Source organism: Aedes aegypti, chromosome 1, assembly GCF_002204515.2.
Source record: "Aedes aegypti strain LVP_AGWG chromosome 1, AaegL5.0 Primary Assembly, whole genome shotgun sequence".
In the NCBI taxonomy this organism is placed as follows: Eukaryota; Metazoa; Arthropoda; class Insecta; order Diptera; family Culicidae; genus Aedes; species Aedes aegypti.
Genome location: NC_035107.1, coordinates 304,399,072 through 304,419,515, shown reverse-complemented (window position 1 = coordinate 304,419,515; position 20,444 = coordinate 304,399,072). Strand labels below are relative to the sequence as shown.

The 20,444-nt window shown below is 40.6% G+C and overlaps 1 protein-coding gene across 1 annotated transcript in view; it reads left to right on the top strand.

Moving 5' to 3' along the window:
- LOC5579075 (ETS-like protein pointed) overlaps positions 1-20,444 on the top strand; it is a 412,535-nt gene that overhangs the window by 39,609 nt on the left and 352,482 nt on the right. The window contains exon 2 of the mRNA XM_021838386.1: positions 8,680-9,121. Coding sequence (XP_021694078.1) covers positions 8,693-9,121 — 429 coding nt within the window. The 5' untranslated portion in view covers positions 8,680-8,692. The remainder of the gene's footprint in view (positions 1-8,679; positions 9,122-20,444) is intronic.

Genomic DNA, 20,444 nt, shown 5'->3' with positions numbered 1-20,444 from the left:
TAGTAAATTCGAAACAACGATAAGCAATCAAAAGAAGGAGGTATTTAGTCGATTTCGGCTAGACACATGTTGCCAAAGTGCTGATAACGGTCAAACTAGTAAGAACCGCCAATCAAATAAAGAAGGGTGCATATCAGATGACCAGTACGTTCACTCCCTGAAATGCATAAAGTTATGACAAATATGGGTGCCAAAAACTTTTCGGGGAAGTGGGCTATTCGGGAAAACGGGATATTCGGGGAACTGGCGTTCGGGGAAACGACATTCGGGGAACCGAAATTCGGGGAACCGACATTCGGGGAAAAGTAGCACAACCGTGGATTATCGAGTCTAGATTACATGGGGAAACAAACTTCTCTGTTAATAATTGTGAAACTCCTTTATGAATACTAAACTGGAAGCAGACTCCGTCTCAGTGGATAAGTAATGTCAGAAGTAGAGTATAATGGCTATAATTTTATTAACATGACCCAATATCGCACGCATGAAACTATTGTTTGAAAAATCACCTTAATTTATGTTCTACCGTACTCCATCCAGCTTTTTACGCTAGCATGCCATAAATGTTCGAATCACCCCCATTAGACATATCTTGCAAACACTATAATTTTATGGCTTGATCATAGCAAGCTAAGCAGTGAAAAAAAAAGTTATGTTGTCATAGAAAAGTCAAACCTGCAATGTTGTGTTTTTGGAAATGAAAATCATTTTTTTTTTAAATTGCATTTATAATTCTAATCGGTTTACTATTTCAGGTTGATTGATAAAGTTATGCCAGCAGGATTTTATAGCTTTGGTTCAAATTCGTGTTGAAGAAGCTCCAAACTAAATTCTACTAGGATGCAACATCCTTAAATACGTGCCGGATTTTAATGCAAGACAAGTCACTTTTATCATTCTAACTTGGAACGTTGTGGGGAGTGAAGCTCATCAACACTTGGCAACATCCAATGTGTAACGTGCAAATATTTCTTTTAAATATTTATTTGTTCTACTTCGATAAACTGCGTCAATTGTTTACTGCATTTGTACGATTTTAGAAGGTCTCTCTTCCTTAACCATCCTTAACAATATCATAAGTTGCAGCATGGCATGATATTGAAAAAAACCCTGACTGTTTTCTACAAAGTATTCAAATAGCCCTCATTTGTGACGAAGGTTAACCAAATGTTCTCAATAGAAATCATTTGAACTTTTTGATCATTCATTAGATATTTATGAAGATAGGAACTTATCTTCTAAAAAGTTTCTTCAAGATTCCAGGAACAGATTTTGATCTGGGTTAATCGCAAAGGAACTTTTGTTGTTTGAACCAATTATGAACAAATATGAGTGACTATTGAATAATAGAACTTGCGATGCATGGCAGGTTTCATACGTGCATCACAAAATATGAATTTATGCTATATCTTAAAGCCACATCAGTGTCGTCTGCTGACAACGACGACAAAGGATATTTTCTTAGGAGGCCACTTTCATACCATTTTGCCAATAACGATGCATTCTTTTAAATTCTCTTGGAAAACCTAAAAATGTGTAAAAGAAATTAGTTATCAAACGAATACAAAATAAATGAAAGATTTCAATAAAGGCTCCTGACTACGTTTCAAATGTTGTGAAAATTTTTGACATTTCGATCAACAAAGTAGAATTACTGCCTACTTAGATTTAACTATAAAATCTGCAGGCGAGAAATGTCAACATGGAATCACCCCTAGTTGTTTTATGGCGAGCGTAAAAACCTGGAACATGGCCTTAATGCTGATGTAATGTTCCAAACTGAAATAAATACAGCTTTAAATGCTGATATAGTACATCTTCTGCTGTGAAACATTTCACTATGGGCTTCGTTCGTGGCCGTGCGGATAGTCTTGCCAGGTAGTAGGCACATCGTGCCATGGGGTGTTGGTTCGAGTCCCGCTTCTGCCATTGAAACTTTTAGTCATGAATGTTTCACGGCTGTGCCACTGGAGCATGCTTGTCAACAGTCTATGCAGCCAAATGAATTAGAGAGAAGAATATTACAGACAATTCTCGAGTAGCTGTTGCCCTGTTCCATAACATATTGTCGTCTTTCTAAATCACAGTTGTATCGAAGGAACCATCGGCTCATGTAAACATCGAGTCATGGAAAAGGAATGCATTGCAAAGCTGGTGTTCCGACGGTAGCTCAGGAAATTTGGGTTTTCTCCGGATTGGATTTAAATTGCACTGTGAACGCGTGGGTTGATTTTCCGAATAACTTTAACTTTATTGACTTGATATCTTCGTGAGAACATTACCCCGCGAAGCCTATTAGTGGACTGTTGCCTGTTCATTCATGCTTGCTCTTCAGTTCCCTTTTTCTTGAATGGACTGTACTTTTACTCTTCTACACATCTTCTGGTTAGCTTTCAATCTAGGCGCGCAAACACTCTACACAGAAAAAGCTCCTACCTATGCCTTCTTGCAATCATGCGGTGCGCCGATACCAAAATGTTCTAATAAAGATCAATGACGGCATCTCAATAACATAATTTATCCTCAGTAATTGCACATCGTTACATTTTCTCGCAAACAGCTGGTGAAGAATTTTCGTTTTTATTATAGTTTCATGAGTCGATATCAAGCCATAGAACATCGACTCATGGAGGTTTTACTGTAGAGCTAAGTAGGGTGCAGAACCACTTGGGCACTTCCATGATTCACTTTGGCATGGGTTTTTTTTTCTCGGACGAATTGTCAAATCTAAAGCAATAAGAAGGCCAAATATAAGCTCCGTAGCTTTCTAACAATTCACTTCCGAAGTGAATCAAAAGTGCCAAGAATAGGATCCGGCTCCCAATGCTGTTTCGCTCAAGATAAATAAAAAAAAAAAAATCTTGAACAAATCCAGAACTCTAAGATTTTTTTTTCAATTATTTTTTTAACAATGCGTCACAGAAAATCAACCATATTTTCAGGGAAGCTTCTTCAGAAACTTCTAGGAAGCTCCTTCAGAAGCTTCTGGGAAACTCCTTCTCCTCGCTTCTGATCAAATCTTTCAGAAGTATCTGATAAGCTCTTGCAGAAACTTTCGATAAACCCTTTCAGAAGCTTCTTTGATGCTCTTTCAGAAGCCTCTGGGAAGCTCTTTCAGAAGCCTCTGGGAAGCTCTTTCAGAAACTTCTGGGAAGGTCCTTCGCAAGCTTCTGAAAAACTGTTTCAGAATCTGCTGGGATCCCGACTAAGGGTACATAACAAAATCATATCAGCATATGTTATTATGTTATAAGGTTTTGTCGAACATAGGTTGTTACAATTTTGATGCAGGATGTTGTTAAAATAACTAAAATTATAACAAAAAGTGTATGTGTTTTAATTCTATCAAAAACATATCAAACCAAGTTATAATGTTTGATACAAAGTATCAAAATTATAATACTGTTCGATATACGATAATATTGTATATTATCCAGCTTTTTACGCTCGCCACGCTATAAAATCTGACAAAAGCTAACTACCACCACTGAACTAAAACTTGAAAATAAATCCTTAGTAACCCATCACTCACTGAAATAATTTTCATTGCTTTTCTGTCATTCAATCTTAAATCTAATTTCGATTTGCATTGATAATGTTTTAATCGCTCAATACCTAATCGTTCGTTTTCTTTTTTAGGTTTCTTTCCTGCTATATCTTTTGAGCTGTAGGCCAAATCTTTGAAACAATATAGTGCGGTATAAATCTTCCATAAATCAAATAAAAATCAGTCAAGGAATTGATGTCTGAAAAATTGAATGTTTTTTTTTCGTGAAAATTGAAATCTCTACTACATTGCAATTAGCACAAAATATTGTGAGAACATCTTCCAGGGTTTTATGATAATATTACCCACATTTAAAATCGTGCTTAATATTACACCAGACTCTAGCTCAGAATTCTAAGAACAATTCTTGCCAATCTGTGAGAATGATTTCCAGGATTTTGCAATAATTCTAGGATCTCGCCAAATAACTTAAATAAAGCTTCGAATTTTGTAAGAACATTGTAAAGGATTTTGCGAGAATCTTTTTCGTATATTTTTCTTATTCTTTTCTCATAATCCCTACAAAAATTAAGTAATAATTTTTCTTAAGATTAGATGAGAATCGTGTGCTGGAATCTGTAATAAACTTTTCATCAGAACATTGTTCAAAATTCTTAATCACAATCCTATCATGGAATTTGGAAGTATGTAATCCAGGATTTTATCATAATCCTACCCAGAAATATGTGAAAACTATCCTTTGAACTTTGTGAGAATTACGGAATGACGACATGCTGCGTAAACTCTTTCCAGGTTTGTTTAAATGTAATAAAACTTTTAACATGATTATTTAAGGGGACACGGGAGACCGTGCTATTTTCCCTATCTTTCGTCTCACTCTAACAATAATCATCAAAACTATGTGGAAGCAAATCTCGAGTTTTAGTGAACCGATGAAGCTGAAAATTTATCGGGTTGTGCACTACATATATAGAATCATAGTGATACATTTTCGCATCGATATATGGAGTGGTTCTTGGGATTTGCTTCTTGAAATGGATAGGGTGATTATTATGACGTCCCGTGCGGCCTTAAGACTTCCTCCTATGACTTGGTGAGGATATGTTTGATCTATTTGATTCTGTTTTTGAAAATTTGTAAGCCTTGGTCTTGCGAAGTTTGAAAAGCTAAGCAGGGTCTTTTAAATACTTCTTCTAGCTGTTGTGAGATATGGAAAACCAACTTCATCATCATCAACTCATTCAAGCCTAAAATAAAATAAAGAATTTTTTATAACTAAATTTAACTTGAGAAATATAGCAATAACAAATCATGATTATTTCCGCAAATCCAAAAAAATCATTTGTTTGACAGGAAAAAACAATGAAATTCGACTGTTTGTCACGGCATGCTGAGGATATATTTCCAAGTTTCAGTTCAGTGGTGGAAGTCAGCTTCTGTCAAATATTTTATAGCATATTGTTTTTATGGCGAGCGTGAAAAGCTGGATTGAAATGCATAACTATCTATTTATTTTGTTATAAAGTTGTTAAAAATGAACAAAAAAATATCTATAAGGGAAATAAAACACATTATGTTATATTTCTGTTTTATTATGTTCTATGGATAACGGAGTCTAAGAAAATTATATCATAAAATGATATGCATATCATATTCTGATAAAATTTTATTATAATTTTGTTACAAGCCTCTAGTCGGGAAGCCATTTCAGAAATTCGAAATGGTTGTTAGAAGCATTTTCGACGAAAAATTCGTTAGTGTTACGCCTGTGTGTCTTATCATTTCGGGTAAAAACGGTGCAGCAGCTGTGTAAATTTATCGCTTCTGAAAATGAAATTCGTAAAGAGAACTTTCGAAATCCTTTGCCCCCCTCTGATGCTAATCCTGGCTCCGCCCATGACTGGCTGCGTGCGTGGGTTGCTTCTGCATGCAGCGTCAACCCAATATGGCGCGAATCAGCGCCTCGGGCAACGAAAAGCGATCGACAACCTTCGCGACCGGGTCGCCGCGATCGGGCACACCACCGTTAGGTTCGTCGACGCAAAAAAAAAAGAAGCTGCCAAGATCGCGTTGATCGGCTGGCGGCCTGTCGGAGGAGAGACTAATGATTGATTAGGTTTAGGCTGGATCGATGGTAGTGAGGGGCAACCTACGCGCATACTGCGACTGCGATTGAGAAGGCTTCTCACCATCCGATCGACGGACTCGCGATGACAGACTGTTGTCGCTGCTGTGATTCCTTGGAAACCGAAAGCTGAATAAAAGAGAGAGAGAGAGCGAGAAGAAGCCCAACAACAAGAACCTGCCGAACGAAGATCACCATATGTTTGATTTACGGACGATTCCTTTTGCTACTCGTTCCCGATCGTCCCTCCGATCGTCGGTTATTTCTCTGTTTGGGAGTCGAGGATTTGTTTAGAAATTGAATCGTTAGGTTCTTGTTTTGTTCCCTCTTTGTTCTTGCTCCGTACGATCGCATATACGATCATGTCCATCTTCTTCCTCTTCGTGATGATCATTACAACGCATCTTCGGGCCCTTTTTCGGCCAAGAGAAGGCTTTTCGCGCGCGCGGGGTCTGAAGAAAGGAAAATAAATTAAAAATTCACTTCTTCACTGCTGGCTGATCGCGCCCTGTTGATCGTATTGGTAATGACTTTTTCGGGCGAGCATAAGGCACAGTGTACCATCCGACTTGGTCTGAAGTGGAAAGAGCGCCTCACTGCTCTGCACCGACAAGCGAGGGATGGATTGTGTCTATTCGCCTCCTCCACTTGAGAAAACAGGGCGACGGACGACGAGCTGTGCAGAGTAGCCTTTTCTTGGTTTTTGAGTTGTGGTTCTCTGCGCGATCCGCTACAGGTCCTGGTACGGTTCTCGATCATGGGAAGAGAAGGAGACGGAAGGAGGACCAACCAACAAGGGATAATGGATTTTCGGTTGAATGGATATTGCACTTGCGATGGTAAATATGGAAAGAAGCAAAAAGGGCGAAACGCAACTTGATGGGTCGGGCTGCGCCGAGGGGCCTTGCAATACTGGATCAAGTGTCAGGCGGCATCGAGTGGTAAAAGGGCACGAATTTCGGAATAGGATCTTTCGGAGCTAATTCGATGATTGAACATAATTTTGCAGCTCGAATTTGTGATGAAAATTGGGAGTACGGTCATCCCTCTTTGGAACAATTCTACGGGTGAATTTCATCGAAGCTATTCTAGGCTTTCGCTCAGAAGTTATTCAAATACTGCTGCAACAATTTCTTCAGGCATTTTTTGTAGAAAAAGCTTTTGAAAGAGCCTCCCAGAAGCTTCCGAAAGAGCTTCCCAGAAGCTTCTTAAGGAGCTTCCCAGAATCTTCTGAATGAGCTTCCCAGAAGCTTCGATCGATCGAAGAAGCTGCTGATCTCGGCTACTATATTGATCTTGTTTCCAATATATTAGAAATGGGTACATACATGGTAGATACAGCATCAAACAATTTTGAAACCGATCAAGAAGAATTGCTGATGATCGAAAAAGACAGTGAAGTCCGCGATCATGATCATTTCGTACAAAGTCTATCAATACAGCATTCGATCGATAATGATCATATCAATTTAATTGAATTTCTGGTTCTGACGATGATCGTTTGATACCTAATCGATAGGATTGGTGATCGATCAAATGTCAGCTGACATTGTCCCGATCATCATTTCAAAAACTCACCTTTCTTCGCACTTCCAAATTAGTCAACCCGCTCATAATGGCAACGTGTAAAATCCATGTTTTCGCACGCTAAAACACCCGGTGACCAATGCCAAACAATGGTGTCGCGCCTTTCAGGCAGCCGCAGTTGTCAACTCCTGTCGCTTAATCCCGGCGGGTTAACCGGTTGTTGTTGAAATGACGACATTTTACGAGCTTCGCTGTCATCAAGTTGCAAGTTGTTTTTGCGTTGCATTTTTCCGAAATTTTTCCCCTAATCCGACTTGCCTTTTTGCTTCCAGACGACGGCGACAATCGCCGTCAAAAAGCATATGAATAGTAGGCGCTGATGGCCGATCAGGTGCGCGTATCGCCTGCTTTGTTTGTTTGTTTTGACAAAGACTTTGTGAACAAACGCAGCCAAAGCAAAGCTGGCTGCGACCAGCTGTCGTTCCCTCGGTTTTAAATTTGAAATTTGTTTGGTTTGTACGTTCGGTGCGCGACTGATCTGTCTCAGAATCTGCCCGACGAGAAAGAGTTATAAATTACCGTTGGAAAAATCCTTTCCGAGCGGGTGTTTCAACAACAGTGCTCACACAGTGTCAAACGAGGCAGCCCTCTGAGAGGAAAGAGGTAGATTATTTACTGCTTTTATGATTTGAAAAATTTACAAAGCATTTTGCGCGACACCCACGCGCATATTTCGGACGGTTTATAATTTATTGGCCCCGCCAAATTCCATCACGGCTTTTGTTTTCATAATTTTGACACGGGTTTCGTTTTCGAGCGAGCGTCAATTTGTTCGGACGGTTTTATCGACAATGTGCGGTCTTTTGATGGGCAGCCATTGTGTGCGGTCAAAACTCTGCGACAATAATCGTAATTTGAGGCGAAATATGGCGCTCGGCGGGATCAGAGTAGGCTGATGGGCTTTTGTTGTCCGTTGATTGTTATGGTTCATTTGGTTAATCACAGTAGTCCATTTGCGAGATTTCAACGTTTTTTATGGCGTTTCATCTTCTGTAATAATAGATCTTCCTTCATTAGTATCGTTTCAAACATATGACGAAGAAATGCAAGCTGATTGGGCAAAAGAAGCCTTGTTAGGGTTTGGTCCAATTTTGAAACAGGGTCCTAAAATGTTTGATAATTCATGTTTTTATTAAATATCACGGTGTATCATATTTAAAATTCAATTAAAAAAATAGATCCAAACCTTGACACTTTTGACCATGGTTGACATCCACTTACTCGACAAAAACGCCACAGAGGTTCAACTTTTTAACACTGGGGTTGCTCCTATCTGACATTTTGGAAGGGACGCAGAAAACAAAATACACACAAAACTTGGGTTTGAACCAATTAGGGTTGTTCCCTATACCCAGAATTTAGTTTTACGACCGTTCCAGCTTAAATCTTATATGTATTCCAGTCAGCTCTTAAATAATTGATTTTTCTAATAGAAAGATTCTCCTTTTTTCCCATACAGGTACGCGCAAGCAATGGAATTGGAGGCGTACGAAGCACTAGCGGACTACTCGCTCCAGGAGGCTCCCTTCTACGAGGCACCGCTCAAAGTGGGTCCCCCACAGCCGGCGACAACGCCTCAGTCACCAGCATCCCATCAGATTTCGCTTACGTCCTTTCGATCGGCCCTTTTCGGCGCGTCGTCGTCGTCGGGAGGTTCGATGGCTGCGTCCTCACTGATGCTGAATGGCAATGGCGGCGGCGGCTCGATCGCAGTAGGCGGTGGCGGCAAGCTGATGCAACACCTTGGTGCCAACTCCGGGGCCGGGGCAGTGCCTAGGTTGCAACAGCCCCCCCACAGTAGACCTCCGCCGGCCCTGGTACCGTCGGCCCTCAGCGGAGGTTTGATGAAGACCAAGAAGAACTTTAAGAAGTCTGTCAGCTTTCTACCGACGATTGTACAGGTGAGTTTGAGGGAATGTCAGTAATCAGTATGCACTGCGCGCGGTTGCCATCATCATTTACATTTCATATGGCAGCCATTTAGGAACGTGATCGATCGAAGAAAAGGTATTCGATGATGAACACGGGGAGATTGCCGTTGCAGGGCTTGTAGCAGGTCTTTTTTTTAGATGATCGATCACTATTTTCAGGCAAGTATTCTAAAAGTCTGTACGGTAAACTATCCAAAGCCAGATTAGGAGTCATTTATCATGGCTACCTCGATGATTCCTTCAATATCGATTAACAGAAAGTTGACGGTATTCAAAATGGTAGGTTTAGTCACATTTCTCAACTTTTGTATCGAGAGAACTCTAAGAAACGATGTTCAAAGGAAAGACTTTTTTTAGGAAGTAATCTCTTTTATCAGTTATAATGTCTCTAAAGTTCCTATTCTCAAGACACTGAGTCGCCACCACCCCTGCCATTGAAACAATCGATTCCATCCGAACGTCCACAACCTCGGTCTTCGGAAGCGCGTGAGAAGGGCGCGGTCAGAATTAATTCTATTATGCGCAGCGACTGTCCACTGCGCGCCGTCACCAAAAGGAAGTTGAAGCTATGAAATATTAATCGAATCGAAGTAGGCACTCGCTGGGACGGGACTCGGGACAAACAACAGCGCCTCCCACGATTGAAACATTACATCATCATCAACAATTTTCAACTCGCGGTGGCCATGTTGGTTGTTGCTTTTGAAGCGAAAATTTCCCCCTTCGCGCCCTTATCAGCTGACGAGTTGCTGTCGTTGGTCGTTGTGCGATCATAACATCCGATGGCTGATGCCTCTTCGTATGAATCGTGACCGTCGGTCGTCGCGGATTTTTTGTTGTTGTTTTACGATGTGTGATAACAGAAATTCAGAGAGCGATGTTATCACGTTGTTGGAATAGGGTTCTAAATGGGAGGCGACATGGCGCGGGTGATGATGACGATGATGTCAACAAGTGCAGCTGAAACGACCAGAAAAGTAGGCGCTGCTGAATACCTACTTATAATCGGGAGACAGTTGCCTGGGACGACGCGAGTGAAATATTGTCCGGTCGAATTATAATCGCATATTTCGCGTGTTTAATTATGAAGTTGTCATATTTTTACAGCCGTCGCCGTTGCACTCGTCGCCTGCTCAGCCTTCTGCTGAGGCCGGTGCGTTGGTGCGACTGGATTAAGACCGATGGAAGCGCATTTTAGCGCGACAAGAAAAAAAAACGCGGCAAGAGAAATGGAAAAGAGTTAATAACGATGAAGACGTTCGGCTTCAGACGCAGCAGGCCTTGATCGGCGGACAAGGTCTGTGTAGCAAAGAAAGGTACGTTGGGAAAAATTTGAATCATGGTAACATTTGCGATTTTATTGCTACTGAACTGACCAAAAAATGGGTTTATTACTGCTTCATACCCATAATAAAAGCTACTGTGGAGAATTTTATAGAGAATCCTAAGCGTAGATTCACAAAACAGTCTTCTGAAGAATGTCTTCAACAAAAACGAGCTCTGAAGAAAGAGTTTGGGATAGTTTTTGGGAAATTCAAGAAGATACCAGACAAGTTGTTGAAAAAAATTGTTGCAAAACTTTCAAATATTCAAAATATACTAAAGTGTTGCCAAAAATGTTATACCGATTTTCGGGATATCTTTACAGAATACATTTGAAGAGCTTAGTGAACGCTACCTCTGGAGAGATCAGTTAAATCTACTTTTGAAGAGATTAGTTTTTTATTTAGGAGAGTTCATTGATGTATCCCTTCACTATGCTGGAAGACTGCTAATTTGAAACTCTGTTGACATTCAAATAGACGCATGGAAGACTTTCCCAAGACTTGTGGCAACAGTTAGGAATGGTACACAAATTATGCCACGCTAAATTTTAACTTTTACGAACCCCTTTGTCACATTTTTTGTATAAGTCCTCCGAAAATTTTGTAAGGCTTGTCACGCTTGGCTCGACCCCCTTGGAGCGTGGCGTAATTTGTGCATGACCCCTTATTACAAACTTCGATTTTTTCAGGTTCCCAGTGGAGTCTCTTGGAGTCTTGTGAAAAGTGTGTCTAATACTTGTTCCGAGTTTTCCGAACTTACCAGAAGATTTTCAAAAGCTTTCCAGAAGCTTCTGAAAAAGCTTCCCTAAACCTAAAAGAAATAAATAAATGAAAAACCGAGCTTTCGAAAAATCTTCCTAGAAATTCGGATTCGCACCAAAATCTCCGGAAAGCAGCTTACTAGTTGTTGAATCTCAATCAAAATGTAGCGTAATTTAAGGACTGAATTTAACTGCTCGAATATGCTATCAATAGTTGTCTCACTTCAGTCAAGGTAACATTGTATTCAGCTATCATAGCATCCGATCGGATCACCGATCGTTATCAGATCCTATTTTTTTTTTTTTTTTTTTTTTTTTTTTTTTTTTTTTTTTTTTTTTTTTTTTTTTTTTTTTTTTTTTTTTTTTTTTTTTTTTTTAATTTCTTTATTAGTATCATTCCAAACATTACATTCATTATTTCTTATATCTAGGTGTTCTGTGTTATTAGACAACACTATCATCCTAATTTGGTAAAACAAATCTAAGATTTTATTAACATTTTGTTAACAACATATTACATTTCATTTGCCGTAGCAGTTCAGATTTTTTACAGGTGAGTTGATTTCACCTGCTTATAAGAGAAAAAAAAAGTTTTTAATATACTTAACCTAACTTAACCTAAACATATAACGCATTAATCGTGGCAATAGAAGATTGTAACGATTTTTGCCTGAAATTATTGATTATTTTATTTGACATTTGTTCCAATGTTTCAACATTGGATATCCTATGTAACTCATTGGTACTATACCAGGGAGGAAGCCTCAGAATCATTTTCAAAATTTTATTTTGAATTCTCTGCAGAGCTTTCTTCCTGGTATTACAACAGCTAGTCCATATTGGTACAGCATACAACATGGCTGGCCTGAAAATTTGTTTGAATATCAAAAGCTTGTTCTTAAGACAAAGTTTTGATTTTCTATTAATAAGGGGATAGAGACATTTTACATATTTGTTACATTTGGCTTGAATGCCCTCAATGTGATTTTTGAAAGTTAAATTCTTATCTAGCATGAGTCCTAGATACTTAACTTCATCTGACCAATTTATTGGAACCCCTCTCATCGTGACAACATGTCTACTTGAAGGTTTCAAATAAAGAGCTTTTGGTTTATGTGGGAATATTATTAGTTGAGTTTTGGAAGCATTAGGAGAAATCTTCCATTTTTGCAAGTATGAAGAAAAAATATCCAAACTTTTTTGCAATCGACTACAGATGACACGCAGGCTTCGTCCTTTGGCGGAGAGGCCTGTGTCATCCGCAAACAAAGATTTTTGACATCCCTGAGGTAACTCAGGTAAGTCAGATGTGAAAATATTGTATAATATTGGTCCCAAAATGCTGCCTTGGGGAACACCAGCTCTTACAGGAAGTCTTTCAGATCTGGAGTTCTGATAATTAACCTGAAGTGTACGATTTGACAGATAACTTTGAATTATTCTAACAATGTATGTTGGAAAATTAAAATTTTTCAATTTTACAATCAAACCTTCATGCCAAACACTGTCGAATGCTTTTTCTATGTCTAGAAGAGCAAGACCAGTAGAGTAGCCTTCAGATTTGTTGGAACGGATCAAATTTGTTACACGTAAAAGTTGATGAGTGGTCGAATGTCCATGGCGGAATCCGAACTGTTCATTGGCAAAAATTGAATTCTCGTTGATGTGGGCCATCATTCTGTTCAAAATAACCTTTTCAAAAAGTTTACTGATGGAGGAAAGCAAACTGATTGGACGATAGCTAGAAGCTTCTGCAGGATTTTTGTCTGGTTTTAAAATTGGAACAACCTTAGCATTTTTCCATTTGTCAGGAAAATATGTTAATTGAAAACATTTGTTAAATATATCAACTAAAAATGATAAGCTACTTTCTGGAAGTTTCTTGATGAGGATGTAGAAAATTCCATCATCGCCAGGAGCTTTCATATTTTTGAATTTTTTAATAATAGTTCTCACTTCTTCCAAATCAGTCTCCCAGGCATTTTCGAAAACGTTCTCTTGATTGAGAATATTTTCGAACTCCTGAGTAACTTCATTTTCAATTGGACTAGTAAGTCCTAAATTAAAATTGTGCGCACTTTCAAACTGCATAGCAAGTTTTTGAGCTTTTTCGCAATTAGTTAGTAATAATTTGTTTTCCTCTTTCAATGCCGGTATAGGCTTCTGAGGTTTTTTCAAGATTTTAGATAAATTCCAAAAGGGCTTAGAGCCGGGGTCCAATTGAGAAATTTTATTTTCAAAATTTTTGTTTCTTAAATCTGCAAAACGTTTCTTGATTTCTTTCTGCAAATCCTGCCATATAATTTTCATAGCAGGATCACGAGTGCGTTGAAATTGCCTTCTCCTCACGTTTTTAAGACGGATCAAGAGTTTAAGATCATCGTCTATAATCACGGATTCAAATTTTACTTCACATTTTGGAATTGCAATGTTTCTGGCTTCAACAATGGAATTTGTTAAAGTTTCAAGAGCATTGTCAATATCAATTTTAGTTTCTAAAGAAATGTTAACATCAAGATTGGAGTCAACATACGTTTCATATATATTCCAGTCGGCTCGTAAATAATTGAAAGTGGAGCTGATAGGATTGATAATCGCTTCATGCGATATTTGAAATGTAACAGGGACATGATCAGAATCAAAATCAGCATGAGTAACTAATTGGCTACAAAGATGACTAGAGTCGGTTAAGACCAAGTCAATCGTAGATGGATTTCTAGAAGAGGAAAAACATGTAGGGCTATCAGGGTATTGAATTGAGAAATATCCTGAAGAGCACTCATCAAATAAAATTCTGCCGTTGGAATTACTTTGAGAATTATTCCATGACCGATGTTTGGCATTAAAGTCTCCAATGACAAAAAATTTTGACTTATTGCGAGTTAATTTTCGCAAGTCAGTTTGAAGCCAATTAACTTGCTGTCCAGAGCATTGAAAAGGCAAATAGGCAGCTATGAAAGTATATTTACCAAACTGTGTTTCAACAGAAACACCTAAAGTTTCAAAAACTTTAGTTTCAAATGACGAAAACAGTTGATGTTTTATACGCCTATGAATGATGATTGCAACTCCCCCACATGCCCCATCAAGTCGATCATTACGATAAACAAAAAAGTTAGGATCTTTTTTAAATTTGGATCCAGGTTTTAAATAAGTTTCGGTAATAACTGCTATATGCACGTTATTAGCTGTAAGAAAATTAAACAGCTCGTCCTCTTTACCATTCAGAGAACGAGCATTCCAATTTAAAATATTTAAATTATTATTTGGATCCATTAGAAAAACGTAATCCAATTACAATTTTATTTGTAAATTTTACACCTACTTGGACTGCTTCAGTCATAGTGGTGGCTTTGAACATTGCATCAATCATTAGATTCAATTGTTCAGTTAGAAAATTAAAATCAGAGGCAGACATATCATCTGATGATTTCCCATTGGAATTTTCGGTAGATGAAGAAGCGGGGTAGGAGTTACCTGTGGCGGTAGGGTTTTTTCCATTTGATTTGAAACAAGTAGAATGGGTACTCATGGAACGAACAGGGGAAGAGTTCAAATTACCTGCTACGATATCGGCAAAGGATTTACCGTGGGTAGATACATTCGAAATTGAAAGATTCGAACGGCTACCCGACGGATTAAAATTTGTTTGTGAATGAGCATGATTATGATCTTCCTGGTGGGTATGATTCCTAATCAAGCGATCGTTAACTGAAAAATGAGCATTGTTCGATACTCTACCAGGCAAATTCCGGAAACGACCGTTATCGTAACGGATATTATCCTTCATCTGCTTGGCACGAGCCTCAACGACTCTTTTGCGTGAAATGCATTCCCAAAAGTTAGCTTTGTGAGGGCCCTTGCAATTGGCGCATTGAAATTTTCTGGTATCTTCTTTCACAGGACAGTCGTCCTTAGCGTGAGAAGAACCTCCGCAAATCATGCATTTAGCATCCATGCGACAATTTTTTGTACCATGACCCCACTTTTGGCACCGACGGCACTGAGTGGGGTTCTGGTAATTTCCTCCAGGTTTCTGGAAATGTTCCCACGTCACACGGACATCGAACATAAGTTTAGCTTTTTCTAAAGCTTTAATATTATTTAGTTCTTTTTTGTTAAAGTGAACTAAATAATATTCTTGAGAAAGCCCTTTCCGAACAATGCCAGATTGGGTTCTCTTTTTCATAATGATTACTTGGACTGGGGAAAATCCAAGTAAATCATTTATTCCATTTTTGATCTCTTCAGGTGACTTATAGTCACTTGAGAGACCTTTCAAGACGACTTTGAACAAACGTTCAGTTTTGTCGTCATAAGTAAAAAATTTGTGCTTCTTCTCTTCAAGATATCTGAGAAGAAGTTCGCGATCTTTAAGAGTTTCCGGCAAAACGCGACAGTCTCCTTTCTTTGCGATTTGGAAGGAAACCTTGATTCCCCTAATGGAGTTCAAGATCTCCTGCCTAAATCCCCCAAATTCGGAACAACTGACCACGATAGGCGGCACTCTTTGCTTCCTCACTTGAATCAAAGAGCCTGGGCTAGAGGCTGCTTCGATTTGGTGTTCGGAAAATTTGTCTAGAGCATCGAACTGATTGCTCATTTCAATACAATTATTCATTTCACCCTTGGAAGAAACTTCGCATTCCGGAGAAGCGTCCTTTCTTCCATTCTTGCCACGTGTAGTGACAGTTTTAAAACCCACTTTTTTGGAAGGAAGTAGTGAATTCAGAGATTCACCCTTCCTTTTGTTAGTTGTTGATACCATGTTTAGTTAATAAACGAGAAAGACGTGACCTTCTAGAGGTTTTTTCCCTAGACGGTGTCCAAGATGGATTACCACCGCTAGCTTTCGCCAACGGGTCCAACGAAAAATCGAAGGCACGGGTCCAAACAAGGATCGTAAAGGGATCAATAGTAGAAAAAATAGTACTGAAAAGTACTGTTTAAGTAGCACTGAAAAGTACCGTTTTTAATTTTAGCACTGAAAAGTACTGTTTGTGTAGCACTGAAAAGTACTGTTTTATTGCTTTAGGTAGTTTTTAAGAAAACTTCCAAGAGCAGAGAGAATTCGTGTACGCACAGCACGAAGGTACGATGCGCACTGTTATCAGATCCTATCTTTAAACCTATCTTCCCGCTTACCGATAAAATCCGACAATTATCAGAGATCGAGTTCAGTCGCAAATAAAACGTTAACCGCATCACACTGTATATCGCCGCGTATATTCAGTAGAGCGAATAAAGTCGTTCTTTCGTTCCCCCCCAAAAATCGAAGCACAATCATTCCAAATTCGAAATCCTACATAAAGTATGGTCCTTCGAGCCGGATGATTTGCTTTTGGGAATTGTGCTTGCGATTTTGTCGTCGTCGGTTTGGAGTGATCTCGAGTGATTTCGTGCAAAAACTGTGACTGATCGAGAAAAGAAACGGACAAGTGGATAAATGTAAAACGAATCGAATTGAACGATTGAACCTTAAGTTGCGTGGTCGCTGTGATCAAGTGGTTGGTGCTATCGGTCGCTGATAAAGTGCAAAAAGAAGCCACCGAAGAATATTTCAATTGTGAAGCCGTGCTATTGAGAGTGAGGAAGTATTGTTCCAGATTTCTTTGGCGCCGAATTCGATAGCTTGGCTTGGGTGTCGCTGAGCAGCGTGGCTTGGGCATCACCGCGTGAGGTGGCTTGGGTACCTCATCAACGACTGTAAGTACTGAACTGCATGCTGCATGTGACCCGATCGTCAGGAAATACCACTTTTCTGCAATTTCCTGCATCGCTGAATTTTTGAGAATTTTTGCATGAGCTGATTGGTAGTAAATCGTGGATTTTTAGAATTTGCTGATCTGTGTTAAGCACGTGTATAGCCTACTACGATTGTTTAAGTGCTAATGATGGCTCCAAATTTGAGAAGGTTGGCGAAAGGAGAGCGTTTCTGCCGCGATTCATTGAAGAATTTAGCGCATTTGGTAGATAACTATCAAGAAGATAGAGATAGGGTAATGCTTGAGGGTTGGAAGGAGCGTTTAGAGGAGATTTTTGATGATTATAAGGACACTAGGTTGCAGTTAGAGGTTTCTGAAGATTTCCAGAACACGCTCAAGCAACAGTTGGAAGCAAAGGCACTAGAACAATCGGAGGCAGGAATTGAAGTTGATCCACAATCTCTCGAGCAAGTGAATAGAGAAGCACGTGCAAATTTTGAATCCACGTATTTGAGGCTGAAGGGTTTCATTTTATCGAAAATTCGCGCTAATGGAGATATTCCTCGGGAACCCACACTGGTCCAGGCACCGGTACAGCAGATTCGAGTAAAACTACCGGAGATCAAATTGCCAACTTTTGACGGCACTATTAAAGAATGGCCGTCGTTTCGTGATTCCTTTCAGTCGCTAATTGCCTCAAACCCGCAACTCAGCGACGTGGATAAATTTTCCTACCTTCTTTCGTCACTCTCGAAGGAAGCAAAGCGTGTGGTCGAGGTGATTGAGGTAACCTCCGCCAACTATGCAGTGGCGTGGGAGCTCCTTGAGAAGCGGTATGAAAACAAATACCTGATTGTAAAGTCGTATGTTGAAGCGCTGTTTTCTGTCGGTTCAATAAAGAGGGAATGCCATGAGTCTTTACATCGCCTAATAGATACTTTCGAGCGTAATTTGATGATGCTGGAGAAAGCAGGAGAACAGCCAGCCAACTGGAGTACGTTGTTGGTCTTCATGGTCAGTTCTCGTCTAGATCCTGTAACGTTACGTCACTGGGAGACTCATCGAAAGTCAACCATGGTCCCTACATACACTGAACTCATTGATTTCCTACGCAGCCATAGCCTCGTCTTGCAATCAATCGACACTTCCAAAGGTCGACCATCCGATCCCTCTCGCTCCTCCACACACCGTCCCCCTACACAAGCAAACAAGCCGAATTTAGCACATTCAGCCATTACCGCTCAAAAATCCTGCCCCTTCTGTAAACAGGTAGCTCACTCGCCCTACCAATGCGAAGTGTTTCGAAAAATGACTCCTGCACAGCGGTTTGAAGCCATGAAGAAAAACGCTCTTTGTATCAACTGTCTGTCACCTTCGCATATCGTTAAAGCTTGCATGAGTGGAACCTGCAGAGTGTGCCAGCAAAGACACCACACAATGTTGCATCAGAGACCCGTCGCCTCGAATAATCCATCGGTCCAACCGACCATCAAACCGTCAGACTCTCAGCCATCGTCGTCCACAACTCCGACCAACCGTCCTCAGTCTAGTCTTCTGCATAAACAGTCTCAGCAAGTCGAAATCCAAACCCAAGCCACCGCGGTCCCTGCCCCTCAAACCAGCCACTTTTCGATGCCTTTCACCGAAGCCCAGCACACTGTTCCTGCCACCGTTCTTTTGTCGACGGCTCTGGTGAAGGTTTTCACTTCATCTGGTTCTCCATTGTGGGCCCGCGCCTTGTTGGATTCTGGATCGCAGCTGAACTTCGTCTCGGAGAATCTCGCCCAAAAACTGAAGCTTCGTCGAACCAAGGAATTCGTTCCAATCAGCGGGGTTGGCCTTTCGTCCGTTTCGTCCAAACACACCACATCTATCCGTATCCAATCCCACTGTGCTGATTTCGAAGAGACTTGGAAATTCCATGTGTTGTCCAAGCTAACGTTGGAGCTGCCGAATCAAGCTGTCGATGTTTCTCGAACTAATTGGCCTTCGGATATTGTATTAGCAGACCCAACATTCGACCGCCCTAGTTCAATCGATTTGATACTAGGCGTGGACATCTTCTACGACCTGCTCCGTAACGGTCAACTCAAGAATGGATGCGGAGAGCCAGTTTTGCAGAACACCGCCCTAGGATGGGTGGTATCCGGGAAGGTAGAAGGGAAGGTTCCTGTGTCGGTCTCCCACCTTGCCCATATTTCGCCAAGTTCTACGATCGAGGACCAGTTAGCGCGGTTCTGGGAAATAGAATCGTGCTACATCCAGAGCACGCACTCCGTTGAAGAAGCAGAATGCGAGGAGTTTTTCGCAAAAACGATTGTAAGGGATTCTTCTGGCCGTTTCATCGTCGCGCTTCCTACCAAACCTTCGTTGATCTCGAAGCTTGGAAACTCCAGAGACACTGCCGATCGTCGCTTCTTTTCTCTGGAACGTCGCCTCAATACTAGTCCTGCGCTTAAGCAAGCTTACTCCGCGTTCATCCATGAGTATGTCCAGCTGGGACATATGAAGATTATAGAAGATGAACAACCGGGTCCATTTCCGGCTTACTATTTGCCTCACCACTGCATTGTCAGACCAGATAGCCTCACCACCAAATTACGGGTGGTTTTCGATGCGTCTTGTACTACCGACAGCGGCATTTCCCTCAACGACGCTCTTCGAGTAGGTCCTGTCATCCAGGACGACTTACTGACCATCGTCCTTAGATTCCGAATGCCCCAGTTTGCCATCATCGCAGACATCGAAAAGATGTATCGGCAAATCCGAGTGCGGGATTCAGATCAGCCATTACAAAGGATCCGGTGGAGAGATTCGCCGACTCAACCACTGCAAACTTTCCAGCTTACTACGGTTACTTACGGAACGTCTTCGGTCCCGTACCTTGCGACAAAATGTCTGCAGAAACTTTCAGAAGAAGGTGCCGAAAGTCATCCCGCTGCTGCCATTGTTCTCGGTCGTGACTTTTACATGGACGACATGCTCACCGGAACCGATAGCATCGATGAAGGTCGGAATCTCTGCCAAGAATTAATCGAACTGACTAACTCAGCTGGTCTACCTTTCCGCAAATGGGCTTCAAACAGTTCGGCCGTTTTAGAAGCAGTACCTTCGCATCTGAGGGATGAGCGAACTCTTTTCGAGCTCGATTCCTCAGCCTCACCCATAAAGGCATTGGGACTTCAATGGGACACTACTTCGGATCTGTTGCAGTTCAGCGTTCCGAAATACACCACGCAAATCCCGATCACCAAACAGTCAGTACTGTCGGACATAGCTCGCTTGTTTGACCCTCTAGGTCTAGCTGGTCCTATATTGGTTCAAGCAAAGCTTTTTCTCCAAGATCTTTGGAGAGACGGTTGTGAATGGAAGGAGCCGCTCACAGAATCTCGTCAACATCAATGGTTACAGCTTCGAGATAGTTTTCGTCAACTGGCCGACCTCAGTATACCCCGATGGGTTGTCGCAACCACCAATGTCGTGAGTCTCGAGCTTCACGGAT